Here is a 21,175-nt window from a genome sequence, read left to right as displayed (position 1 = left end):
CAAACAGGGCAGGGCTCGACCCCAGGACCCTGAGATCATAACCTGGGCAACTGAGCCACCCGGATGCCCCAAAGGCACATGTACTGCATCTATACACAAACCCCACTAATCCTAGCAATTTAACGCTCAGCATACTTAATGTTTCTATACTATGACAGGTAAATTCCTAGAAATCTGAAATTACAGGAAATTAAGTCTATAGTTTTTTGAGTCCATTCTACTGGAATTTGGAAAGAACCTGGAGACAGAAAAGGCAGGGAAAGAGGCCCAGCCCTCACACCTCTTTATCTGAAGCAGGAAGATGAGACATTTCATACAGAGTTCACACAAGGGGATAAAAAGCATTAATTTTATTAATTTTTTAGATATTGAGAGCGAGCAAGCACAAGCGTGGGGTGGGGGAGCCTGATGCTGGGCTCGACCCAGGGCCCTGGGATCGTGATCTGAGCTTAAGGCAGACACTTAACCCACTGAACCACCCACGTACCCCAAGAAGAATTTTAAATGGAGGACCTGCAGGCTTCACGTCACATCAAAGACTTCAAATTCACCAGGGTGGAGCATAGGGTAGGAAGACAGGTCTGTTTTAAGAGACTTCTGGATTTAATATTCCTAAAACCAAGATAGGCTCAGTCTAGACAGCCCTGGTTCTCCATCTCAGCTGCACCTGGGGATCTCCCGGGGATCTTTAAGAGGTACTGATGCCTGGGTCCTCCCTCCACAATCTGACTTAATTGGGTCTGGGCTATTGCCTTACTCCTCTGGTTGAGCACCACTGATTAGGTCTAGTACATTCCATTCTGAATCTTGAAGGACAAAAGGGTGGTCATCTTACCAAGTGAGTATGTGCTAGGGTCTAGGCATCCTCTAAACTTCAGCCTTACAAAGAACACCTAAGGCTGAGTATTTTCAGATACTAGATGTGTGAACACAAATCTTGGTCTAAGAAGCCTATTCCAACATCTTTAGGCCAGACTATTGACCCAAACCTGCTGAATGCTCATTTTTCCCCCTCAGGCCCCAAATGTCACATAAATAAAGGGTTTAGGAAGAAAAACAGTATCCGATGCCTTCCAGCAGAATTTGCCAAGGTTTACGCCCACTGTTGGTTAATTACATCACCTTTTATTCATGAATTAGGGTTTGGCAGGTACACTATACAGCTATCCTGTCAAAACGTTTTGATAGCAAAAACAATGCAGGTACTTTTAGTAACATCTTCCACAAGAGCAAATTTACATGGCAATTATGTGTTAGGTTTTACAAACATAGTCCTTTATGTGCTGGTTTACCCAAAGAAAACCTGTAACTGCAAGTGTGCATATATACACACGCGCCTGGTCCTTCCTCACATCACTCTGTGAACTCCATGTGTGTCCACCATCTGACCATTCACTCCACCTTATCTCAAATTAAGCACTTGGGGTAACCTCTCATCAAACACTATCTACTATCTGCAATTTACTCTTGTAAGGACTCCAAACACAAGTAAGTTTTTACAGCAGAAATTGGAAAGTCCGAAAGTTTCTGTACAGTCACAAAGCACAAGTACTGCACTGAGCAATTTCATTTTACAAAAGGTTAGGGGGTGTCAAGAAGAGTGACAGGTAGAAAAGAACAAGAAGGCAAACACTGAGAACAAATAATTTTTAATTAACAAATACAGCAAAGAATCATGCAATGCTGCCAGCATTGGATGCAATCCTGGGCCACAAGTCTGCACACTCCTTTGCGACTGGTCCTGTGATAGCAGAACCTACATAAAAAAAAAAGAATGAGATGACAGATAAGATCAGATAGATCCAGAGATGAAATCATCCCATCTCAAAGACCTAGGCAACACTGTGGTTTCTTTCTTACCTTTCATTTCACCTTTGTTGTTTACTATGACCCCCGCATTATCTTCAAAATAGAGAAACACACCATCTTTTCTCCGGTATGACTTTCGTTGTCGAATTACCACTGCTGGATGTACTAAGAGGGAAAACAGGACAGCAGTCACTTACCTGTCAAGTAAGTGACACCACAAGAAAGCAGTTTACATCTCATCCAGTTCCCCAACATTTCCCACTTGAACAGAATGTAGACTCACCGTTTGCTTTTTATTTCCTAAAAGCAAGTGTGAAAGAGCAAATACCAATCGCCCCTTAAGGAAAGACCTTACTCCAAGTCAAACAGCCAGCACTTCCTGCAAGTGTAAATCTGTACTCTTTAGAACAATTAGCAACACACCAGCAGGAAACTTGCCAAGCACCTTCTATACTTGTTCCCATTTCACCCAACAGGTAGATACTGTTAAGATCCTAGTACCACAAGGGGCGCCTGGGTGGCTCAGTTGTTAAGCATCTGCCTTCAGCTCAGGTCATGATCCCAGGGTCCTGGGATCAAGCCCCGTATCGGGCTCCCTGCTCAGCTGGAAGCCTGCTTCTCCCTCTCCCACTCCCCCTGCTTGTGTTCCATCTCTTGCTGTCTCGCTCTCTGTCAAATAAATAAAACCTTAAGAAAAAAAAAAAAATCCTAGTACCACAAAATGGGAACCCCTTTTGGCCTGCATAAGTAGAGGTCAAGCTATTAACTCATTAGGCAATATTCCATCCCAGTATATATCAAAACCTCCAAGTACATACATACCTTGATCTAAAAATTACTGCTTTGGAAGTTTGTTGGGATTAAATATGTACCATGTTAGATTTTAAGAGAAGCTCATTTACATACAAATTCAACCAAAGAAAACCTACAACTAAAGATGCACGTATCTGTATATTCACACTCCTTGAACCCCAGGAGCACATCCCAGGATCCTGACCACACACCCCACACCTTTATCTCAATGCCCAACTGCGGGCACATGTGTTATTAGAGCAGAAACTTGGAATAGGTTATCTCATGGCCAATACACAAAAACAGGATCATTTAAAAATGATTATGTCTATCCGTAACTTTTCACATGTAGGACAATCATCTATGCAGCAAAAAGAACGAGTTATGGGAAGGCCATGGTCCCATTTAAAAAGCTTACAAGCTAATTTTTTGCACGTTAAAGCAAAAAGAAAAGACAGGGCACCTGGGTGACTCAGTTGCTTAAGTATCTGCCTTTGACTCACGTCATGATCTCCGGGTCCCAGGATCAAGCCCTGCATCGGGCTCCCTGCTCAGCGGGGAGTCTGCATCTCCCTCTGCCCCTTCCCTCCCACTTGTGTGCTCGCCCTCTCTCAAATAAATAAAATAAAATCTTAAAAAAAAAGGCAACAAAATATTAACAGCGATCATCTCTTGAAAATCTGAAAGTAGGGTAATTGAAATTTAATTTGAGGTGCCTGCGAGGCTCAGTTGTTAAGTGTCTGCCTTCAGCTCAGGTCATGATCCCAGGGTCCTGGGATCGAGCCATTTAAATTCTCACAAATGACCACTCTAGTAGATGAGCGAGGCCACACACCAATCCAGGACTCTGGACTTCCAGAACTGCCCCTTTCCACATTTCTGTCTGTTATATGTAAGTCTAAGGTGAGGGGATGTATTCATTCAGCAGAAACAAGGACAAGTAAGACTAATAGAGTTGGCAATTCACTATTTTTCAAACCACCTCTGGTCTGTCCCACCACAATCTGATAGAGACCAACAACACACCCGGCTGCCATCTCACCAACAGTGCTAGTGGACTGCTCTGCCCTTCTCTGACGGCTTCCCGGGCCATAAATCAGACCCAGCAAGTGTTCTAAGAGGAAAGCCTGTCCAGTTGCATGCAGATCCCAATCTACACGCTGATTAATCAATGCTTAACCACAATGCTTGGCACTCCAAGCCCTCAAGTGGGTATTAAAGGTAAACAAAGACTTTGGACCCCCCCCCCCCAAAAAACACCAGGGGGTGGGAGGGGTGCTTGTACAGGCCTACACAGAGTAACTTGTACTGACCAAGCCCATATTTGTACTGTCCATCAAGAGGTGGCTAGGACTTTTCAGAAGAGCAAGATATCCCAGGGCAGAGACAGACTAAGCAGAACAGGAGGAAAATTCAGGAGCTCCAAAGCCAGACAAGACATTACAAGTCAGAAGTGTTCTGAAACCCTCCCCCCTCAACTTACACTCTTAGGGGGATTAAGCAATGAGCAGCTCCTTATTTTAGTTTCTACCAGAAAAGATTTAGAAGCAACCATGTATAACTTTTGACAAGTCACAATTCTGAGTTAATCTCTATAAAAAAAACAATCTTAATTAAATTGGAAGTGCCGGGGAAACGTTACACCGGCCCCCCCCCCAAAAAAAATCACTTTTGTTTACGTTCTTAAATCAGGAGGTATGTCATTCCATACTTACTAAGTGTTAGGTCACAAGCCAAATGCTCTGTGCTTAACTTATTACCTGAATCTCACAATCATTTGAGAAAGTATGCAAGTTATCATTCTTCCCCTTCAAATCAGTGGTTCCAGAAAAAGAAACTTGCCTGACACCTGGTCAAACTCTAAACGCCTCCTCCCGCAAAAATACATTTACTGGGGCGCCTGACTGGCTCAGTCAGTAGAGTGTGCAACTCTTGATCTTGGGATTATGAGTTCGAGCCCCACGCTGGGTGCAGAGATTACTTAAACATTTACTAAATACCGCCATATCCATTTGTAGCCAAGGAATCAGCAATGAGCCATGCTCCACCAACTGAGCCAGCCAGGTGCCCCGAGATTTACATCTTTAAAAGATGGGCTCTGACTTCAGTGTGGCAAATACATTTAAGGAGTAAAGGGGCAAGAACAAATAGAACAATGGGGTGCTTGGGAGCCCAGTCAGTAAAGCATGCGACTCTTGATCTCAAGGTAATGAGTTCAAGTCCCTCACTGGGCACAGGGATCACTTAAAAAAAAAAAGGAAACAAATACAGCAAGACCAGGTAGGAGAGAGAATAGTCTCTAGGACAGCAAAAGCAGAACTTCCATTGCAGATATTTCTCTCACACTGTGTCTCAAAGGAAATCAAGCTTTAAGCCTTCAGAATGGTAAAATTATTATTCCATTTTCCAATAAAGGGAAAAATCCTTCAACTGTTCACCCAGTAAGGAGGATTCAGTGTCTCTACTCACCCTTCTTTCTGAGTTCTGGTTTGCCTTTCTTCACTGTGGCCATCACCATGTCACCCACACCAGCAGCAGGAAGTCTGTTCAATCGTCCCTTGATCCCCTTCACAGAGATGATATACAGGTTTTTGGCTCCTATGGATAATGTAAACAAAAGTGATTTGGGTGGGGGGAGCGGTGTAACGTTTCCCCGGCACTTCCAAAGCCTCTCCCTCAACTCATACTCCCAAGCGGTTAGTTCCCCCAACCAAGGCGGAAAACCTTGTCACACCACCGATTGAAGCAAACCAACACAACATGCTGCTGCTTCACCCAAAAGCAGTGTTTTTACTCTGCCCTTTCTTGACGGCTCAGTGGGTCAGTAGTCAAGGCCCACCGAGTGCTTTTAAAAGGGGGAGTTTGGCAGAGCGCAGCTGAAGATCTCACCTGTGTTGTCAGCACAGTTGATCACGGCACCTACCGGAAGACCCAGCGAAATCCGGAATTTCGCACCGGAGGACCCACCACGTCCTGTGGATAGGAACGAAAACAGGACAGGGGTCACTGAGTAGTCCTGGTTCCGAGTTTCCCTCACACTCTCAAGGCATGAATTCACTCGCACATGCTCTGGGCAACGGTATACTCAATTCCCTCTCTCTGGGACTCCGCCTACCCCTCCTGAGCCACCCGGTTCCCACAGCCAACTCCTATTACCGCGCTCACGTTACGATTAAGGGGCCTGAGCCACTCAATCCTCGCTCCAGCTTTTGCACCACGTAGTTCTCCCTGCAAGGCACAAGGCGTCCACTCTGGGGCCTAACCCAGTCTCACTTCAATACCATTACTGAAGCACCAGGTTCAGAGGGACCCCGCGGGGTTTGGTCTAAACTCCTGTCCGGATCCTGCCAACTTAACTCTCCAGGCACCCCCCGCCGCCGCTTTCGGGGGCCCTTCCAGTGCTCTCACGGCGCCCTCCTCTCCCTCTCCGTCCCGGAGGAGAGCAAAGCGCCCCAGCTGCCCATGGCCGCCGCGCCGGGAGAGGCCAGCAGTCACCTCGCGACAGATGGCGAAGGATACTCAAGAGTCAAAACCTCACCTCGCTTCGACATCTTGAACGCCGGAAAAGGACAGAAAGGAAGTAGGTACAAAGGGACTCTGGGATATGAACCTTGATGCCCCGCCCAGTCTCGTCACGTGGCCCGGAGCTTGCTCAATCGGCCTCTTCCCCTCTCCCCCCGCCCTCCGCCAGGGCGCTCTCTTATTACATAAGTACTGGACGTCGGTTTGAGCTCTTGTTAAGTGGGGGGTGTGGGTGTTAAAGGCTGCGGGAGGGAGAGACGCCCCGAGTCTCCTCTTTACGAGCCCTAAAGTAGTTGGGGATACGAAAACATTGGTTAATTTACCCAACGACCTCTTCTGAGCACGTAGTGTGTATGTGTCAGGAACTTCGCTGGACACTCGAGGTTCAGAAATGATTAAAAGCGCCTGTGCTGAGTAGGGGCCTCCAAAGAACACAGGGAGTGGGGGACCGAGCGAGAAAGAGCTCTAAATGGTGTCGTTAAGATGTGGTATTGAAAAAACAAATTGTGTTCAAAAATAGATTGCGAAAAAAAATCAACAAACTCCCCCCACCCACAAAAAGGATGTGGTTTTGAGTAAGTGCCATTCTACCACTACAGATAATTCCATGTATGTGTGTTTGGTCCCATACCCGTTTGTATTTTAGAGATCTTGGTCTATTAGTTACCCCTTTCACAGCTTCAACCTCCCCTTCTTCTGGCTTCTTTGCTTTTGTCGATACATTCAAATATTTATTGAGCACCTACTTTATGCCAGGTACCGTCATGGGTATACATTAGACTACATCAGGGAAAAAAGTCCGATTAACATTCTTGCCCTTAAGGATTCTGCTAGGGTGGCAATGATAGTGGACATTCAACACTAAATAGATACAATAACTGCAGTGTATCATCCATAAGATGATGATGTGTACTATGGAAAAGTAAAAGAACAAAGTAGGTGGGATCAGGAAGTGGGAATAGGGGCAAATTGCAATTGGAAACAATATGGTCACTGTGGGCTCCATGGACGAAGTTGTTATTAGAGCAAAGACTTTAGGTGAGGGAGTTAGCAATATGAATGTCTGGGAAAAACAGGAAATAGTCATCAGTCAGTGAACAGGCCCAAGGCAGAAGCGTGCCTGAGCAATATGAGGACCAGCAAGGAAGCTGGATGTGACTGGACAGAGTAAGTGAAGAGAAGAGTACTAGGAGAGAAGGGCAGAAGTAATGGAATGAGGGCGCCTGGGCAGCTCAGTTGGTTAGGCAACTGTCTTCAGCTTGGTTCATAATCCCAGGGTCCTGGGATCAAGTCCCACCTTGGGTTCCCCTGCTCTGCAGGGAGCCTGCTTCTCCCTCTCTCTGCCTGCCACTCCCCCTGCTTGTGCTTTCTCTCTCTCTCTCCGTCAAGTGAATAAAATCTTAAAAAAAAAAAAAAAAAAAAGAAGTAATGGAATGAGATTGTGTAGGGCTTTGTACACCACTGTGGACTTTGGCATTTTTGGACTGGAATGGAGAACAATTGCCCCATCGTAAGCAGAGGAGGGACACGATCTGACTAATGTATCAGAAGGATCACTTTAATTGAGGCTAGACTGTGGGAGAGGATGAAAAGTTATAAGTAAGGAGATGTGCTAGGAAGCTCTCGCAATACCCAGGAAAGAAATGATGGTGATTTGCCCTACAGTGGTAGCAGTAGAGGTAATGTGATGTGGTCAGATTCTGGATGTGTTTTGGAGGTAGAGCCAACAAAATGTAGGGTGTGAAAGAGAGAAAGGAGTCAAAATGTCTCCAAGGCTTTAGGTCTGAGCAAGTTGAAGATGGCATTGCCATTAACTGGGATAAGGAAAACTATGGAAAGAACAGGTTTGGGGTTAAGAATAGGACATAAGTTAAGTTAAATGTCTATTAGACAACTGAACAAGATTCAGATAACAAGTTGGACATATTAGCCTGGAGTTCTGGAGAGAAGGAGCTATAAATTTGGGAGTTGTCAGCATATAGGTATACAGTTGACCCTTGAACGATTCTGGGGTTAGGGGCACCGACCCCTCTGTACATGTAAAAATCCATGTATGACTTTTGACTCCTCTAAAACTTAACTATTAATAGCCTACTTTGACCAGAAGCCTTACCAATAATATAAACAGTCAACATATTTTATATGTCATATGTATTAATACTGTATTCTTACAATTTAAAAGAGAAAAGAAAATATTATTAAGGAATCAAAATGAAGAAAAAATACATTTACAGTACTGCACTGCATTTAAAAAAAAAAAAAAGAGGGGCGCCTGGGTGGCTCAGTCGTTAAGGTCTGCCTTCAGCTCAGGTCATGATCCCAGGGTCCTGGGATCGAGCCCCACATCGGGCTCCCTGCTCGGCCGGAAGCCTGCTTCTCCCTCTCCCACTCCCCCCGCTCGTGTTCCCTCTTTGGCTGCCTCTCTCTGTCAAATAAATAAATAAAATCTTTAAGAAAAAATGAGATTGCAGTTGAAACCCATGTTGTTCAAGGGTCAACCATGTTTAAAACCATGACAGTAGATGAGATCATAAAGAAGTAAGGATAGGGGTGCCTGGCTGGCTCAGTATGTGGAGGGTGGGACTCTTAATCTCAGCGTTGTGGGTTTGCGCCCAACGTTGGGTGTAGAGACTAATTAAAAATAAAAAATCTAGGGCGCCTGGGTGGCTCAGTCGGTTAAGCGACTGCCTTCGGCTCAGGTCATGATCCTGGAGTCCTGGGATCGAGTCCCGCATCAGGCTCCCTGCTCAGCAGGGAGTCTGCTTCTCCCTCTGACCCTCTTCCCTCTCGTGCTATCTCTCATTCTCTCTCTCTCAAATAAATAAATAAAATCTTTAAAAAAAAATAAAAAATCTAAAAAAAAAAAGTAAGGGCAAATAAAGACCATGAGCTAAGCTCTTGGGCACTTCAACATTAAGAAGTCTATATATCTGTACATTTATGAATCTCTCTTATCACCCTTAACGTGCCTTCACTTGATCCTGCCAGCTTCTCTAGCTACCAATTTTTTGCTCTCCTTCACTTCTCAACCAACTTTCATGTGTTTCTCAATATATGACTTCTTTACCAAATTAGTCTCTCTTGTTAAATGGAACCACCATCCATCCAGGTGTCTCATCTGAGACTCTTGTCCAAGTTCTTTTCAGTTTGTCTTCTCAATATCTGTTACAAGGGTGCCTGGCTGGCTCAGTGGGTAGAGATTTGACTCTTGATCTCGGGGTTGTGAGTTTGAGTCCCATGTTGGCATGGAGATTGCTTAAAAAATAAAAAATCTCAAAGTCTGTCACATCTATCTACTTCTCTCCATCTCCTCTAGTTAGTACTGCTCTGGTCCATGTCTTACCTAAACTACTTCTGAAGCCTCCTAGCATACCTCCTGACCTCTGTTTCTCCCTCCACCCACTCACTTTTCATACAATGACCAGGAATAATTTTTCAGAAATACAAATATTACAATGTTGCCCTCCTGAAAATCCTCCAGTGGTTTCTTAGTGCTCTTAGAATCAAAGTTAAGGGGCACCTGGGTGGCTCAGTCGTTAAGCGTCTGCCTTCGGCTCAGGTCATGATCCCAGGATCCTGGGATCGAGCTGGACCGAGCCCTGCTTCGGGCTCCCTGTTCCGCGGGAAGCCTGCTTCTCACTCTCCCACTCCCCCTGTTTGTGTTCCCTCTGTCGCTGTGTCTTTCTCTGTCAAATAAATAAAGTCTTAAAAAAAAAAATCAAAGTTAAAATCCATTATCATGGCCTACTAGGCCCTGATCTGGCATTACCCATTACCTTGTCAACCTTACCTTGCACCACGCTTGCTCTTGTTCTGACGAACAGTTTTAGTCCCAGATACTGCCCATGCTCCTGAATACCCATAGGCCTCACACATGCTTGGAGTACTCTACCCTGCCTACCCTCTTCATGTACACCATGCCTACTGATTTTTTTAGATTTCAGCTTAACTGTCTCTTAGGGAAATCTGCCCTGACCCTCTTTCTAGGTCATAAGTCTTAACATGCTGCATTTTTCTTTCATATCTTTCATACTGCTTATTACAATTCATAACTATATATTTGAAGATTGTTGGATCACGCTCCCCCCGCAAAGTCTATAGCTAGTCTATAAGCTCCATAAAGGCTGGTCCATGACCTTTTTGTTCAACAGTATATCCCTAGCACTTAGCATAGGGCCTCACTCAATAAATACATGTTGAATGGCTGCTGAACAAATGAAGTCAATCTCGTTCATCTCCATATGTCAGCATCCTTGCATGAAGAAGCTTTCATTCACTTATGGCAAAATTAGAAATATTTGGAAAAGATGTTTCTTATAAAGCTACATTTGCTCAATTTATTTTTTTAAATGATTTTATTTATTTATTTGACAGAGAAAGACAAAGCGAGAGAAGAACACAAGCAGGGGGAGTGGGAGAGGGAGAAACAGGCTTCCCGTGGAGCAGGGAGCCCGATGCGGGGCTCGATTCCAGGACCCTGGGACCATGACCTGAGCCAAAGGCAGATACCTAACGACTGAGGCACCCAGGTGTCCCTACATTTGCTCAATTTAAAATACTGCCTATTATTCTGGAATTATCTTCTTTCATTTTTTTTGGTGTTAAAAATTTTCCTTACAACTCTCTATCAGCTTCCCATTCTCCCAATGCCATTGTTTTTTTGGTCATTTTCATGGTAAATGATTGGTCTCTACTTCCTTATTTCCTGCATGTACACATTCCTTGAACCCTGTAGCTTATGTCCTTACTACATGACTGAAGTTATACTAGAAATGATATATGTTGAAAAATTATACGAGAAAAGTCACCGTGACCTACTCATTTTCAAATTCCAAGGACACTCTTCAGTGTCTTACTTGACCTCCACAGCATTTCACACTGGGATCATTCCCACCTTCTTAACACTCTTCACCCATGTTTTCCATGGTGCTGCTAATAATAGAATTTACTATTTATGGAATGTTACTGAGTCCTAGTCATTGAGTTAAGCATTTTACTGGAATGTGACTTCTTGGATTCTCCCAACAACCCTGGGATGTAGGTATTATTATTATTCTCATTTTAGCAATGAGAAAACAGAGAAATGAAAAGGTGAAGTCATGTGTCCAAGATCACACAGCTTGTGAAAGGCAGAGCTGGAATGCCACCCCAAACCTGGCTAATTCCAAAGCACAGGCTCCAAGCCACTAAGCTCTTTCCTCCTTTATTTCCTTAGGTGATCACGTCCGCCCAGATAGCTTCAATTGTTGTCTATATGCTAATCACTCCCCCATCTATATCTTCAGTGCAGACATTTCTGCTTAGCTCTTGCCAATATATGGAAATGGTGATTGGGATATCTCCACCCCACAGGCACTTCCAACCTGGCATGTCCAAAACAAATCATCATTTTCCTAGGAGATCTGCTCTTCTGCCTGCATTTTTCTCTTCTTTTTTACTTTTTAAAGTAAACTCTAGGGGCGCCAGTGTGGCTCAGTCGGTTGAGCGGCTGCCTTCGGCTTGGGTCATGATCCCAGGGTGCTGGAATCGAGCCCCACATCCGGCTCCATGCTCAGCGGGAGGCCTGCCTCTCCCACTCCCCCTACTTGTGTTCCCTCTCTCACTCTGTCAAATAAATAAATAAAATCTTTAAAAACAAAACAAAACAAAACAGGGGCGCCTGGGTGGCTCAGTTGGTTGAGCGACTGCCTTCGGCTCAGGTCATGATCCTGGAGTATTGGGATCGAGTCCTGCATCGGGCTCCCTGTTCAGCGGGGAGTCTGCTTCTCCTTCTGACCCTCCCCCCCCTCATGTGCTCTCTCTCTCTCTCTCATTCTCGCTCTCTCAAATGAATAAATAAATAAAATCTTAAAAAAAAAAAACCAAACCTCTATGTCCAACATGGGGCTCAAACTCACAACCCCAAGAACAATGATTGCATTCTCTACCGACTGAGCCAGCCAGGTTTCCCTGTATTAGTCTTTTTAGTTGGTGCTACCATCAGTGTCTCACCATAACATTCCATTGCTAAACCCCGTGCTGGCCTTCTAGGGCTTATAGAATAAAGTCCAAGCTCCTTAGTGTAACATTGGAGTCTCCTCCTGAAATGGCTTTTACCTTCTCTCTGGGCTCATCTCCAATCACCTTTCTTCTGACACTTCATTCTCCAGCAACACCAAACTGCTTAGGCTTTCAGGACTCATATTCATCCTCATATTCTTCAAAACTGTGCTCAAATGTCATCTCTTCCCTGTGCCATTTTGCAACCCCAGGATGCTCTCCCGTGAGCCACCTCTTTACTTCAGAGAAGTGGTTCTCAAACAGATCAGCAATGTAGCCTTATACAATTAGCTTTTCTCTTTCTAGAAAGGGTCTCAGGAATCCCCCAGACCATTGTTTCAGAACCACTGATCTGGACGGATGCAGACATTCTCGCCTTATACAGTAATTGCTTTGTTTTCATGTTGACTCAGGCATTATTAGCACCTGAAATCCTTGGTGCTGTAGTTTCTTTCCCTATTCCCAGAACACTCTGCAGAATGGACAGGATGGGACGCTGGCTTGGTTAGTAGTGTATCCCTTTCCCATCATCTTGAGGGTAGTAGGGCTTAAAAGTGAATACAGTAGGGGGCACCCGGATTTGAACCGGGGACCTCTTGATCTGCAGTCAAATGCTCTACCCCTGAGCTATACCCCCTCTGCTGGAGGAAGAGGGATTATATACCTTAATTGTGGCGTTTGCTGACCAGACCTCTCTGATGGTTAGTAATAGTTTAGTACCTGTGATTGACTGTTTCAGGTTTCCCGGGGTGATAGAATCAAGAAAAGATTACAGAGACAATCTCGACCCAAGTGGTGGGAGAGGAATGTGAGGTCTGCTCTGACCCAGGCTTGAAGGTCCTGTGGCGGGTGTGTGTGTGTGTGTGTGTGTGTGTGTGTGTGTGTGAATGGGATTCCTTCTCTCCATCAACGACAGACTTTTCCACCTCTGGCGTCTGGGAATTCTTCTGTGCATTGCCAGCCTCCCTGCCTGCAACCCGAGCTACACTGAATCCCCAGCCCCGTGCTTTGTGCAAGAGAGGAAATGCTTCCCCTGTCCTTCTTCAGACCCTCTCTTCTTCTGTACCAGACGAGCTTCTATTGTCTCCATTCTCAGCATCTTCAGTCACTTCCTCTCCCCTGGCCTCTTCAAACATCAACAGGTTTCCCCTAGATCGGGAAGCCCTTCCTTTGCTTTGTACAGCTGCAGTCGCTTGCACATTTCTTCTTTCTTGATACCCATTTTTAAGAAAGCCAGTGACTTCATTTCTTTCATTATCAATGACCTGTCTCTGCAGTTCTGCTACTCTGCATTTGCCTTCCTGACTGTCAGTAATTTTTTCCCCTGGAGTATGTATCTTGGTTCTCCAACTGGATTGTAAGTTCCTTGAGGGCAGGGATCACTTTGCATTCCTCCTTGTTTTCCCCACAGTAGTTGGCACAGCGTCTGCCTGGTTCACTATACACCCTAGTTTGTACTTGCCAGCCAAACCACAATCCTGATAAAACTCAACTACCACATTACACCAAGCTAGCACCCAAGCCACTGAATTTTGCTGGGGAAGAGCTCACAAGTCCTATGTCACCTCATCAATCTCAAACAGGCTAGTGTTCCCTGTCTAGAATTCTTACACCACTGGCTGGCTAGGTTCACGTTCTCACTCTCCAAAATGTCTATTTCCCACACTTTCTCCTGTCTCAAACCTTCCATATCTTATCTCTCCTCACTCTCTTAGCTGAAGAGCTGGCCTGTTTCTTCCAGTTTGGAGAAAATCAGAATCAGAAGCAGTGGTGTGCTGGTAAATGGCTAACAATGGGCTTCGAAGGACCTGGTTTATAGCATTTGCTAATTCCCACGGTGCAAATACTCCCACCTGCCAATTTCAAGCTACCACAAGGAAGTCAACTGGCTTTTAAAATTCCTGAAAATTCAATCATCAGTTCTCACAAGCAGTATGAGCCAAGTCTAGCACACTTCTGGGATTTACTACCTCCTTCGTCAACTCCCCACTGTACACTGACAACTCCCAGAATTACATTCCCAGCCCAGACCTCTCCCTGGTCCCCAGAATTCACTGGATCTTCAACTACATACTTAACATCCCCTCTTCAATATCTATGGAGCACCTCACTCTTAACATGTTGACCCATATTAGCATGTGAAGTCCATGAGGACAGGGGGCTATACTGTTTTACTTTCTGGGTAAGAGTTTTAAAAAGAAACTTAATTTTTTCCCTTCTAAACTTACGCCTTTTCCGGTATTCTTTATCTCAGGAAAACATACCACAACCCACCCAGATGGTGAAGACAAAAAAGAAGAGTCACTCTTGATTCTTCTTTTCGCTCCTCCTCCTCAAGGCATCCAAATTACAGGAAGCATGTAGCTTCTCTTCGATGGCCCATCTGGAGGCCTACACTCCTCTCCAGCTCTGCTGTTCCCATGGTAGTAGGCTAAATAATGGCCCTCCAGATATGTCCATGTGCCAGTCCCCTTGTGAATGTGTTAGCTTATAAGATAAAAGGCAGATGTGGTTGCAGTTAAGAATCTTGAGTTGGGGAGATTATCCTGGATTATGTGGATAAACTCAATTGAATCACAAGGGTCCTTATGAGAGAGAAGCAGGAGGATCAGAGTCAGAGACAGAGAGAAGATGTAAGGATGGATGCAGAGATCAGAGGGTGAGAAGATACTACCTTGGCTTTGAAAATGGAGGAAGGGGCCATGAGCCAAGAAATGCCGGTGGCCTCTGGAAGCTACAAAAGCCAGGGAAACTGATGCTCTCCTAAAGCCTCCGAAGGAACACAGGCATGTCAACATCTTTTTTTTTCTTTTTAAAGATTTTTATTTATTTACTTGTCAGAGAGAGAGAGCACAAGCAGGGGGAGCAGTAGAGGGAGAGGGAGAAGCGGGCTCCCCACTGAGCAAGGAGCCTGATGTGGGACTTGATCCCAGGACCCCGGGATCATGACCTGAGCCAAAGGCAGACGCTTAATGACTGAGCCACCCAGGTGTCCCCAGGCATGTCAACATCTTGAGTTTAGCCCAGTGAATTTGATTTTGGAATTCTGACCTCCAGAAGTGTAAGATAATATTTTTGTGTTGTTTTAAGGAAATAAGTTGGTGGTGGTTTGTTATAGCAGCAATAGGAAAGAAGTCCACTATTGTAGTCTAAGACACCACCACCATCTCTTGCCTGCACTACTGCAATAGAATCCTAACCTGTCTCTCTGGGTCCGTCTTTTTCTTCTCCTTTATTGTGGCAAGAACACTTAACCTGAGATCTACCCCCTTCGTAGATTTTTAAAGATTTTATTTATTTGTTTGTTTGTTTATTTATTTATTTGAGAGAGAGAAAGAGTGTGTGCGTGAGCAGGGGGAGGGGGAGAGGCAGAGAATCTCAAGCAAACTCTGTGCTGAGCATAGAGCCCGATGTGGGGCTCAATCTCACGACCCTGAGATCATGACCTGAGCAGAAACAAAACCAAGAGTTGGACGCTCAACGTACTAAGCCACCCAGATGTCCCTTCACAGATTTTTAAGTGTACAATACAATATTGTTAGCGATAGGCACAATATTGTATAGCAGATCTCTAGAATTTATTCATCTTGTATACCTGAAATTTTATGCCCATTGGTTAACAACAACAACCCATATCTCTTTCCTCATCCCTGGCCACCACCCTTCTACTCCCTACTTCTGGGAGTTCAATTGTTTTAGATGTCTCATATAAGTGGAATTATTCAGTGTTTGTCCTTCTGTGATTGGCTTATTTCACTTAGCATAATGTCCCATGTTGTCAAATATTGCAAAATTTCCTTCTTTTTAAAGGCTGAGTAATATTCCACTGTGTGTATTCTCTAAGTCCATTCTTGACTCCCCATACATCTTCCCCACAGCAGTGTGGGTGATGATCTCAATCCCCGCTCAAAACCATCCAATGGCTGGCTTTTCGTCCATATGCAATAAAATCCATACTCCTTGCCTTGGATTACAAGGCCCTTGATGGCCCTGGCTACCTGTCCAGCTCTTTTGAATTGCCCTCCCCTTGTCCACCTCTCCAGCCACTCTGGCTCTAGGGACTTGGTGGTAGTCATTCCCACTACCTAGAATGCCTGCTCTCCCAGGTAGCCAACTGTCCCTTTCATGTCTTTCAGATCCTAACTTTCTGGTTTGTCTTCACTAGACTTTAGACTTGGTGTGAGTGAGGACAGAAAGTATGTTTTGCACCTAACGTGGAATAGTTGCTCCATAAAAAGAGAGAGCGACCTCAAGAGCGTATAGGCAGGGAGTGTCTCTCAGTGGTGTCTTGTTAGCTGGGGTTTGTATTCTTTTTAGAGAGACCCGGGAAAAGGATTTCCTATCCAGTTTTGCAAAAGATTGTTTTCTGACTTCTTTGGGTAAAGAGATGGGTGGGGTTATGGATAGAGAATTGAGTCTATTTTGGAAAAGGCAGATTGATACCTGACTTCACATGTTTTCAAAATACCATGTCTTCTATTGGTATTTTGGTTCTGTCCCTCCTTACTAGAAAATTCAGTATCGCCTAGCAAGAAGAAACCAACTTCCAACAAATAATTTTCAGGATGAAAAATTTAGGATTGCGGTAAAGAGAATTTAGCAGGCCTCTGCCAGCAGAGGGGGTATAGCTCAGTGGTAGAGCATTTGACTGCAGATCAAGAGGTCCCCGGTTCAAATCCGGGTGCCCCCTTGGCTACCTTTACTGTTTTTCACAGTTGTTCAGGTATAACCCGGACTTCTATAGGTCCTGAATCCGAAACTCTTTGGAATCCTGGTCTCTTCCACTTGGCTGATTTCCACCCCCCAGGTACTTGTTCCCTGTACCTGAGAAGCAAAGAGCAACACCCCAGAGGTTGAACAGTGATTATTGCCCTGTCCAGTCTTATGGTATACCTCAACTCAGTGGCAAGAAGCCCACTGTGGGTAAAAAAGGAAGCACCAGACATTTTTCATCTCTGAGACAGTTTGAGATCTATTGGTTTAATGTTAATTATAGTTTTCTTTTTAGGTTAACAATGGAGTGCCTGGTGGGGAAGGGGCGGAGAGGGAATATTATTTAGCCTAGTTCATACTCTGAGAAGACTAGAACAGAATCCAAGTTCAGAAGGTTTATCTACGTGGTTGAGAAGTTTAAGACCCAGCACAAATAGAAGAAAGGTCAAAAGTAGATGGCTTTCTCCTTCTTTATGTTAGCTCAAAGGGAGGGCTTTGGCCTGATAAAAGCGCAGGTGGCAAATCTGAGGCCTACTGTCCAGAAAAGGGGTGAAAAGCTAGCTATTCCCTGGGATTGGGCTTTGCACCCCGACAGTGGTTCTGCTCAGTCTCCATGCCCAGGCTTCTGACGCCTCTCACAGTTATGAGAGCCATGGGGAAAAATGCACTCAAGTATTCCCCAAGGGCTCCAAAGGATGACACAACCAGATTCCGGGTTTAAAATATCACAGCTGCCCCCTGACCCAGGCAGCATGAATCTCCCTTTCTCCTTTATTTTTCCTTTTTTTGGGCAAAATCTAGTCGAGGGGGATGCCCTTGCTGCCTTCACACATTGTTTCCCTGTGGCCCAACAATGTTAACTGTCAGGAAGCCAACAGGTATCTGTCCCACCTTTAGATTGTGAAACACAATTGCCTCCTATTACTAGTTCAGTGGTTCTCGAAGTGTGGCCCCCTGACCAGCAGCAGCAGCAGCGCCCAGGAACTGGTTACAAATGCAAATTCTTGAAGTTCCACTCCAGGCCTACAGAGTCAGAAACTGGGGGTGTCTCAACAAGCTCCTCTGGTAATTCTGGTGCACGCTCAAGTTTGAGAGTCATTGCCTTAGTATATATCAGTTTGCATCCGGATGTAACTTTATTTTTGTAAATTAAAATGAGCCTATGGGTGTGAATTCGCCATTTTAACATTCTTGAAGTGCTTTCACTCTGCCCGTGTCATGAGCAAGAGGGAAGGGTGAACACGACAGGTCCATGACACCTTACTTAAAAAAGAAAGTTGAAGTTGGGGAAAGGTTGTGTTTGTGGGTTTCCCTCTCTTGACCATCCACCTCCCCCATCGGAAACGGAAAGCCAAGTTGGGGGAGTAATCTTGTCCTCTGACCCGGGCGCCTCGAACTGCCTGACACTCCTGAGGTTGCTGGCGGTGGCCGCAGAAATCCCGACAAGTCTGGCGCGGATAATAGGGAACTGCAGCTTTTGAACATGGTTTGTGCGCGCACCCACACCTCCTCCTTTTGCTGGGTACAAAGCAAAATCAAAAGCTCTTTGCTAAGGTTGAAAAATGAGGAAGGCATTCGTAAAAATTCGACTTTCGGTTTTCTTTTTAACCTAGGATCCAACGTTCAATAGTAAATCCAATTTATTAAATGCTCGTGTCAGAGTGAAGGAAAAACCACGAAGGGGGCACCCGGATTTGAACCAGGGACCTCTTGATCTGCAGTCAAATGCTCTACCACTGAGCTATACCCCCACGCCACTGCCGCTCCTGGACATGACTCTTTGGGTACTAAAGCACTGCTACACTGAGGGTAGGAAGTAAAAGTAAGGGGAAAGGAATGAAGAAAGGGGGCCAAGCGGAGACCAGAAGGTGTCCGCACCCGGAAAACCCGGGAAAGCCGCAAGGCAGAGCGCGGGGAAGGAAGAACTAGCCGGGGCTGCGAAGCGCCGCGTCCAGGCTGTAGGGACGGCTTCCGCCCTACAAATGTGGGAAAGGATGTGGGGGAAGGGAGGCTAGCTGAGGGGCGGGGCGGGGCAGGGGCTTCCCGTTCCGTCCGCAGGTTCAAGCCAGGTATCGACCCGCACAAAGGAAAGTCCCCGAATCTGGTGAATCCAATCCGGCGTTCGGGAGGATTCCAGCCCCACCCTCGACGGGTGCGAGGGGTTGGCCCGCCTCCCGCAGCCCGGGCGCCCCGGTTGTGCGGCCAGACCGGCTCCGCGCCGCCTCCAGCGCCAAGAGGTCCCTGGCCTCCGGGCGCGCTGCTCGTGGGCACCTTCGGCCGGAGAGCGCCGGGGTACTGGGGACCCTCGGGACGCACCTAGGCGCGCGCCTCCGGCCCCGCCGCCCTCCCCGGAATCCGCCCCCGCGTAGCCCCACGTCGCCCGGGAAGCGCGCCGCTCGCGCGCGCCCGCGGCGCGTCCCCGCCCCGGTGCAGCCCCTCCTCCCCGCTGTGTTTATTAGGGGAAGGAGGGCGGAGGCGGAGGCCAGTTCTCTAGCTCCAGCCGCCGTCGCCGCTCCCTCTGTAGTTGCAGCCGCGGCCGCCTCCCGCCAGCTCGCTCCGGGGAAAGAGAACGCGCGCGAGCTCGGGCGTCCCCGCCCCAGCCCTTCCCGGAGCCATGAATCCCAACTGCGCCCGGTGCGGCAAGATCGTGTACCCCACGGAGAAGGTGAACTGTCTGGATAAGGTGAGCCCCGGGATCCGGAGGCGCGTCGTTGCAATCCCCGAGCTATGCTCGGGATTAGGGGAGGAGAGAAGGGCCGGGTCGGTGCCGCCTCATCCCCGCCATCCCGGGAGGAGGAACGGAGGGCGGTGTCACGGGGTATGGGGACAGACCCCAGTCTGGAAACCGGGAGATCTGCGGCGCGGCAGGGAGTCCACGCGTGGCGGCAGCCACTGCTGGAGAATATGGGCTCTGTGCCCTGGGGCTGGAAGGACGGAAGAGGAGTAGGGAGGCCAGGCCCCGGGGTGGGGGGGTGGGGGAAGGTTAGGGGTGCAGTCCCGCCCCCTAGGGCCGGGAGAGTGAGAGGAGACGGCCGCTCCCTTTCCCCGCCGCGCTGAGCGCCAAGTAGGCGGAAGCGCGGGGCGCTGGGGGGAGGGGGAGGGGGAGGGGGAGGGGGCGGCGGGGGGGCGGGGCAGAGACTGGGGGGCCCAGCGAAACCCGCAGCTCTGGCCGCAAATGGCCGGACTTCATGGCCTGGAGACCCGGGGCCAGAGCTATCAGCCGGCCAGTGTTGCATCTGGTGAACTGGGCTTCGGATAAGGACCCAAGCCCCACTGCGAGACCCCCTTTTTTTGGACGACCTGTACTCCCCTCGGTGGTTCCGCGCTTAATAGACTAGTAGACCTCCTCCATAGCTTCCCAGCCCCCACCTTAAATTAGAAGCCAACTCCCGGGGCTGGGCCGCCCTGCCAGAGCGGGGCGGGGTCGGGTGCTGGAGTAGGGTGGGTGGGGGGTGCTTTGCAGAGATCTCCTGAAATTGTGCTCAGAGCCTGAGACCGGCTTGTAGAACAAAGAGCTAACTTTTCAAAGCAGGTTTCCCCAATGAAGGGTGGGGTTGGCTGAGTTCTGGGGAAGCCCAGAAAAGGGGGAGGTGTTAGGGAGAGGGGAAGGTGGCCTTCTGGAAATTCACGGTCCCCTGGGGGCCCTTACGCATCGTCGTCCCCCCCCATCCGTGCTGGACTTATTCATCTGGTTGCTATTATACTTTTGGAGGGGGGTGAACAGTAGAACTGGGTGTTTCCAGCAGTTTCGGGTAGGATCCGGTCTTTTAAGCTTCCTAAGCTCCTAATGCGATGCCTCCCCCTCCGCATCTTCTCCCCACTCTGGAGGAGAAGCCTCTGTGGTTTTGTCTCCTTTCCTTGTCATGCCTTTCACCCACCTCCCAAAGCTGACTCCACGTCCAAATATCCCCTCCTACCTGTCTGAACTGGTGGGGGTTGGGGGGCATGGGATGGAAGAGGGGTGCAGAGCCCTGGGGCCTGCTTCACTGAACACCTGGAGCCAGGTTTTGTTTGGGAAAGGATAGTTCATTGGATACTTTTTGTCTCTTCCTTCCCCCTTGGGATTGGAGCTTCCTCAGTGATCTTTAGCCACTGACTCAGGGCAATGGGGTAGGGTTCCCAGGTCCTGAAATACATTTGAACTTCCTCTTGGAGGAAGGAGCTATATGGGGCTGTTGCTGTTTCCTTGTCTCTCTTGGCTGGGCAGGAGGAGAGGAGGGCCATATTGTGGGCACAAGCAGTGGGGGTGCTGACCTTCCCAAAGACCATGCCAGCTTCTGGAAGGCAGGACTTGAGCTTG

General features: G+C 47.3%; 2 protein-coding genes and 4 non-coding genes across 6 annotated transcripts in view; 2 read left to right on the top strand and 4 right to left on the bottom strand.

The window, feature by feature from the left end:
- Positions 1–1,633: 1,633 nt before the first annotated feature.
- RPL23 (ribosomal protein L23) lies at positions 1,634–6,191 on the bottom strand. The gene is made up of 5 exons (XM_028089898.2): positions 6,140–6,191; positions 5,491–5,574; positions 5,071–5,199; positions 1,861–1,974; positions 1,634–1,756 (listed from the first exon to the last, which is right to left on the bottom strand). Exons 1-5 carry the CDS (start codon positions 6,150–6,152, stop codon positions 1,674–1,676), a joined length of 423 nt encoding a protein of 140 aa, XP_027945699.1. The 5' UTR covers positions 6,153–6,191; the 3' UTR covers positions 1,634–1,673.
- Positions 5,325–5,459, bottom strand: LOC114198517 (small nucleolar RNA SNORA21). Its single transcript, XR_003607131.1, has one exon. It is a non-coding gene; the product is annotated as a small nucleolar RNA SNORA21 (small nucleolar RNA).
- Positions 6,192–12,727: 6,536 nt separating the features above from the next.
- TRNAC-GCA (transfer RNA cysteine (anticodon GCA)) lies at positions 12,728–12,799 on the bottom strand. The gene has a single exon. It is a non-coding gene; the product is annotated as a tRNA-Cys (tRNA).
- A 3,981-nt stretch (positions 12,800–16,780) lies between these two features.
- TRNAC-GCA (transfer RNA cysteine (anticodon GCA)) lies at positions 16,781–16,852 on the top strand. The gene has a single exon. It is a non-coding gene; the product is annotated as a tRNA-Cys (tRNA).
- Positions 16,853–18,554: 1,702 nt separating this feature from the next.
- On the bottom strand, positions 18,555–18,626 carry TRNAC-GCA (transfer RNA cysteine (anticodon GCA)). The gene has a single exon. It is a non-coding gene; the product is annotated as a tRNA-Cys (tRNA).
- Positions 18,627–19,316: 690 nt separating this feature from the next.
- The window catches only part of LASP1 (LIM and SH3 protein 1), a 40,177-nt gene continuing 38,318 nt past the window's right edge, over positions 19,317–21,175 (top strand). Inside the window, exon 1 of the mRNA XM_028089916.2 lies at positions 19,317–19,558. Coding sequence (XP_027945717.1) covers positions 19,490–19,558 — 69 coding nt within the window. The 5' untranslated portion in view covers positions 19,317–19,489. The remainder of the gene's footprint in view (positions 19,559–21,175) is intronic.

The sequence above is a fragment of the Eumetopias jubatus genome, unplaced genomic scaffold (assembly GCF_037043125.1).
Source record: "Eumetopias jubatus isolate StellerSeaLion01/CBP00866 unplaced genomic scaffold, mEumJub1_p1.0 scaffold_10, whole genome shotgun sequence".
NCBI classification, from domain to species: domain Eukaryota; kingdom Metazoa; phylum Chordata; class Mammalia; order Carnivora; family Otariidae; genus Eumetopias; species Eumetopias jubatus.
This window is presented reverse-complemented; position numbering and strand designations above follow the sequence as displayed.

Excerpts from the sequence above, each read along its gene's own strand:
- RPL23 (XM_028089898.2), bottom strand. Across the intron at positions 5,200-5,490 it reads CAACTGTGCTGACAACACAG|GAGCCAAAAACCTGTATATC; the intron begins GTGAGATCTTCA and ends CATTATCCATAG. Across the intron at positions 1,975-5,070 it reads ACCAGAACTCAGAAAGAAGG|TACATCCAGCAGTGGTAATT; the intron begins GTGAGTAGAGAC and ends TTTCCCTCTTAG.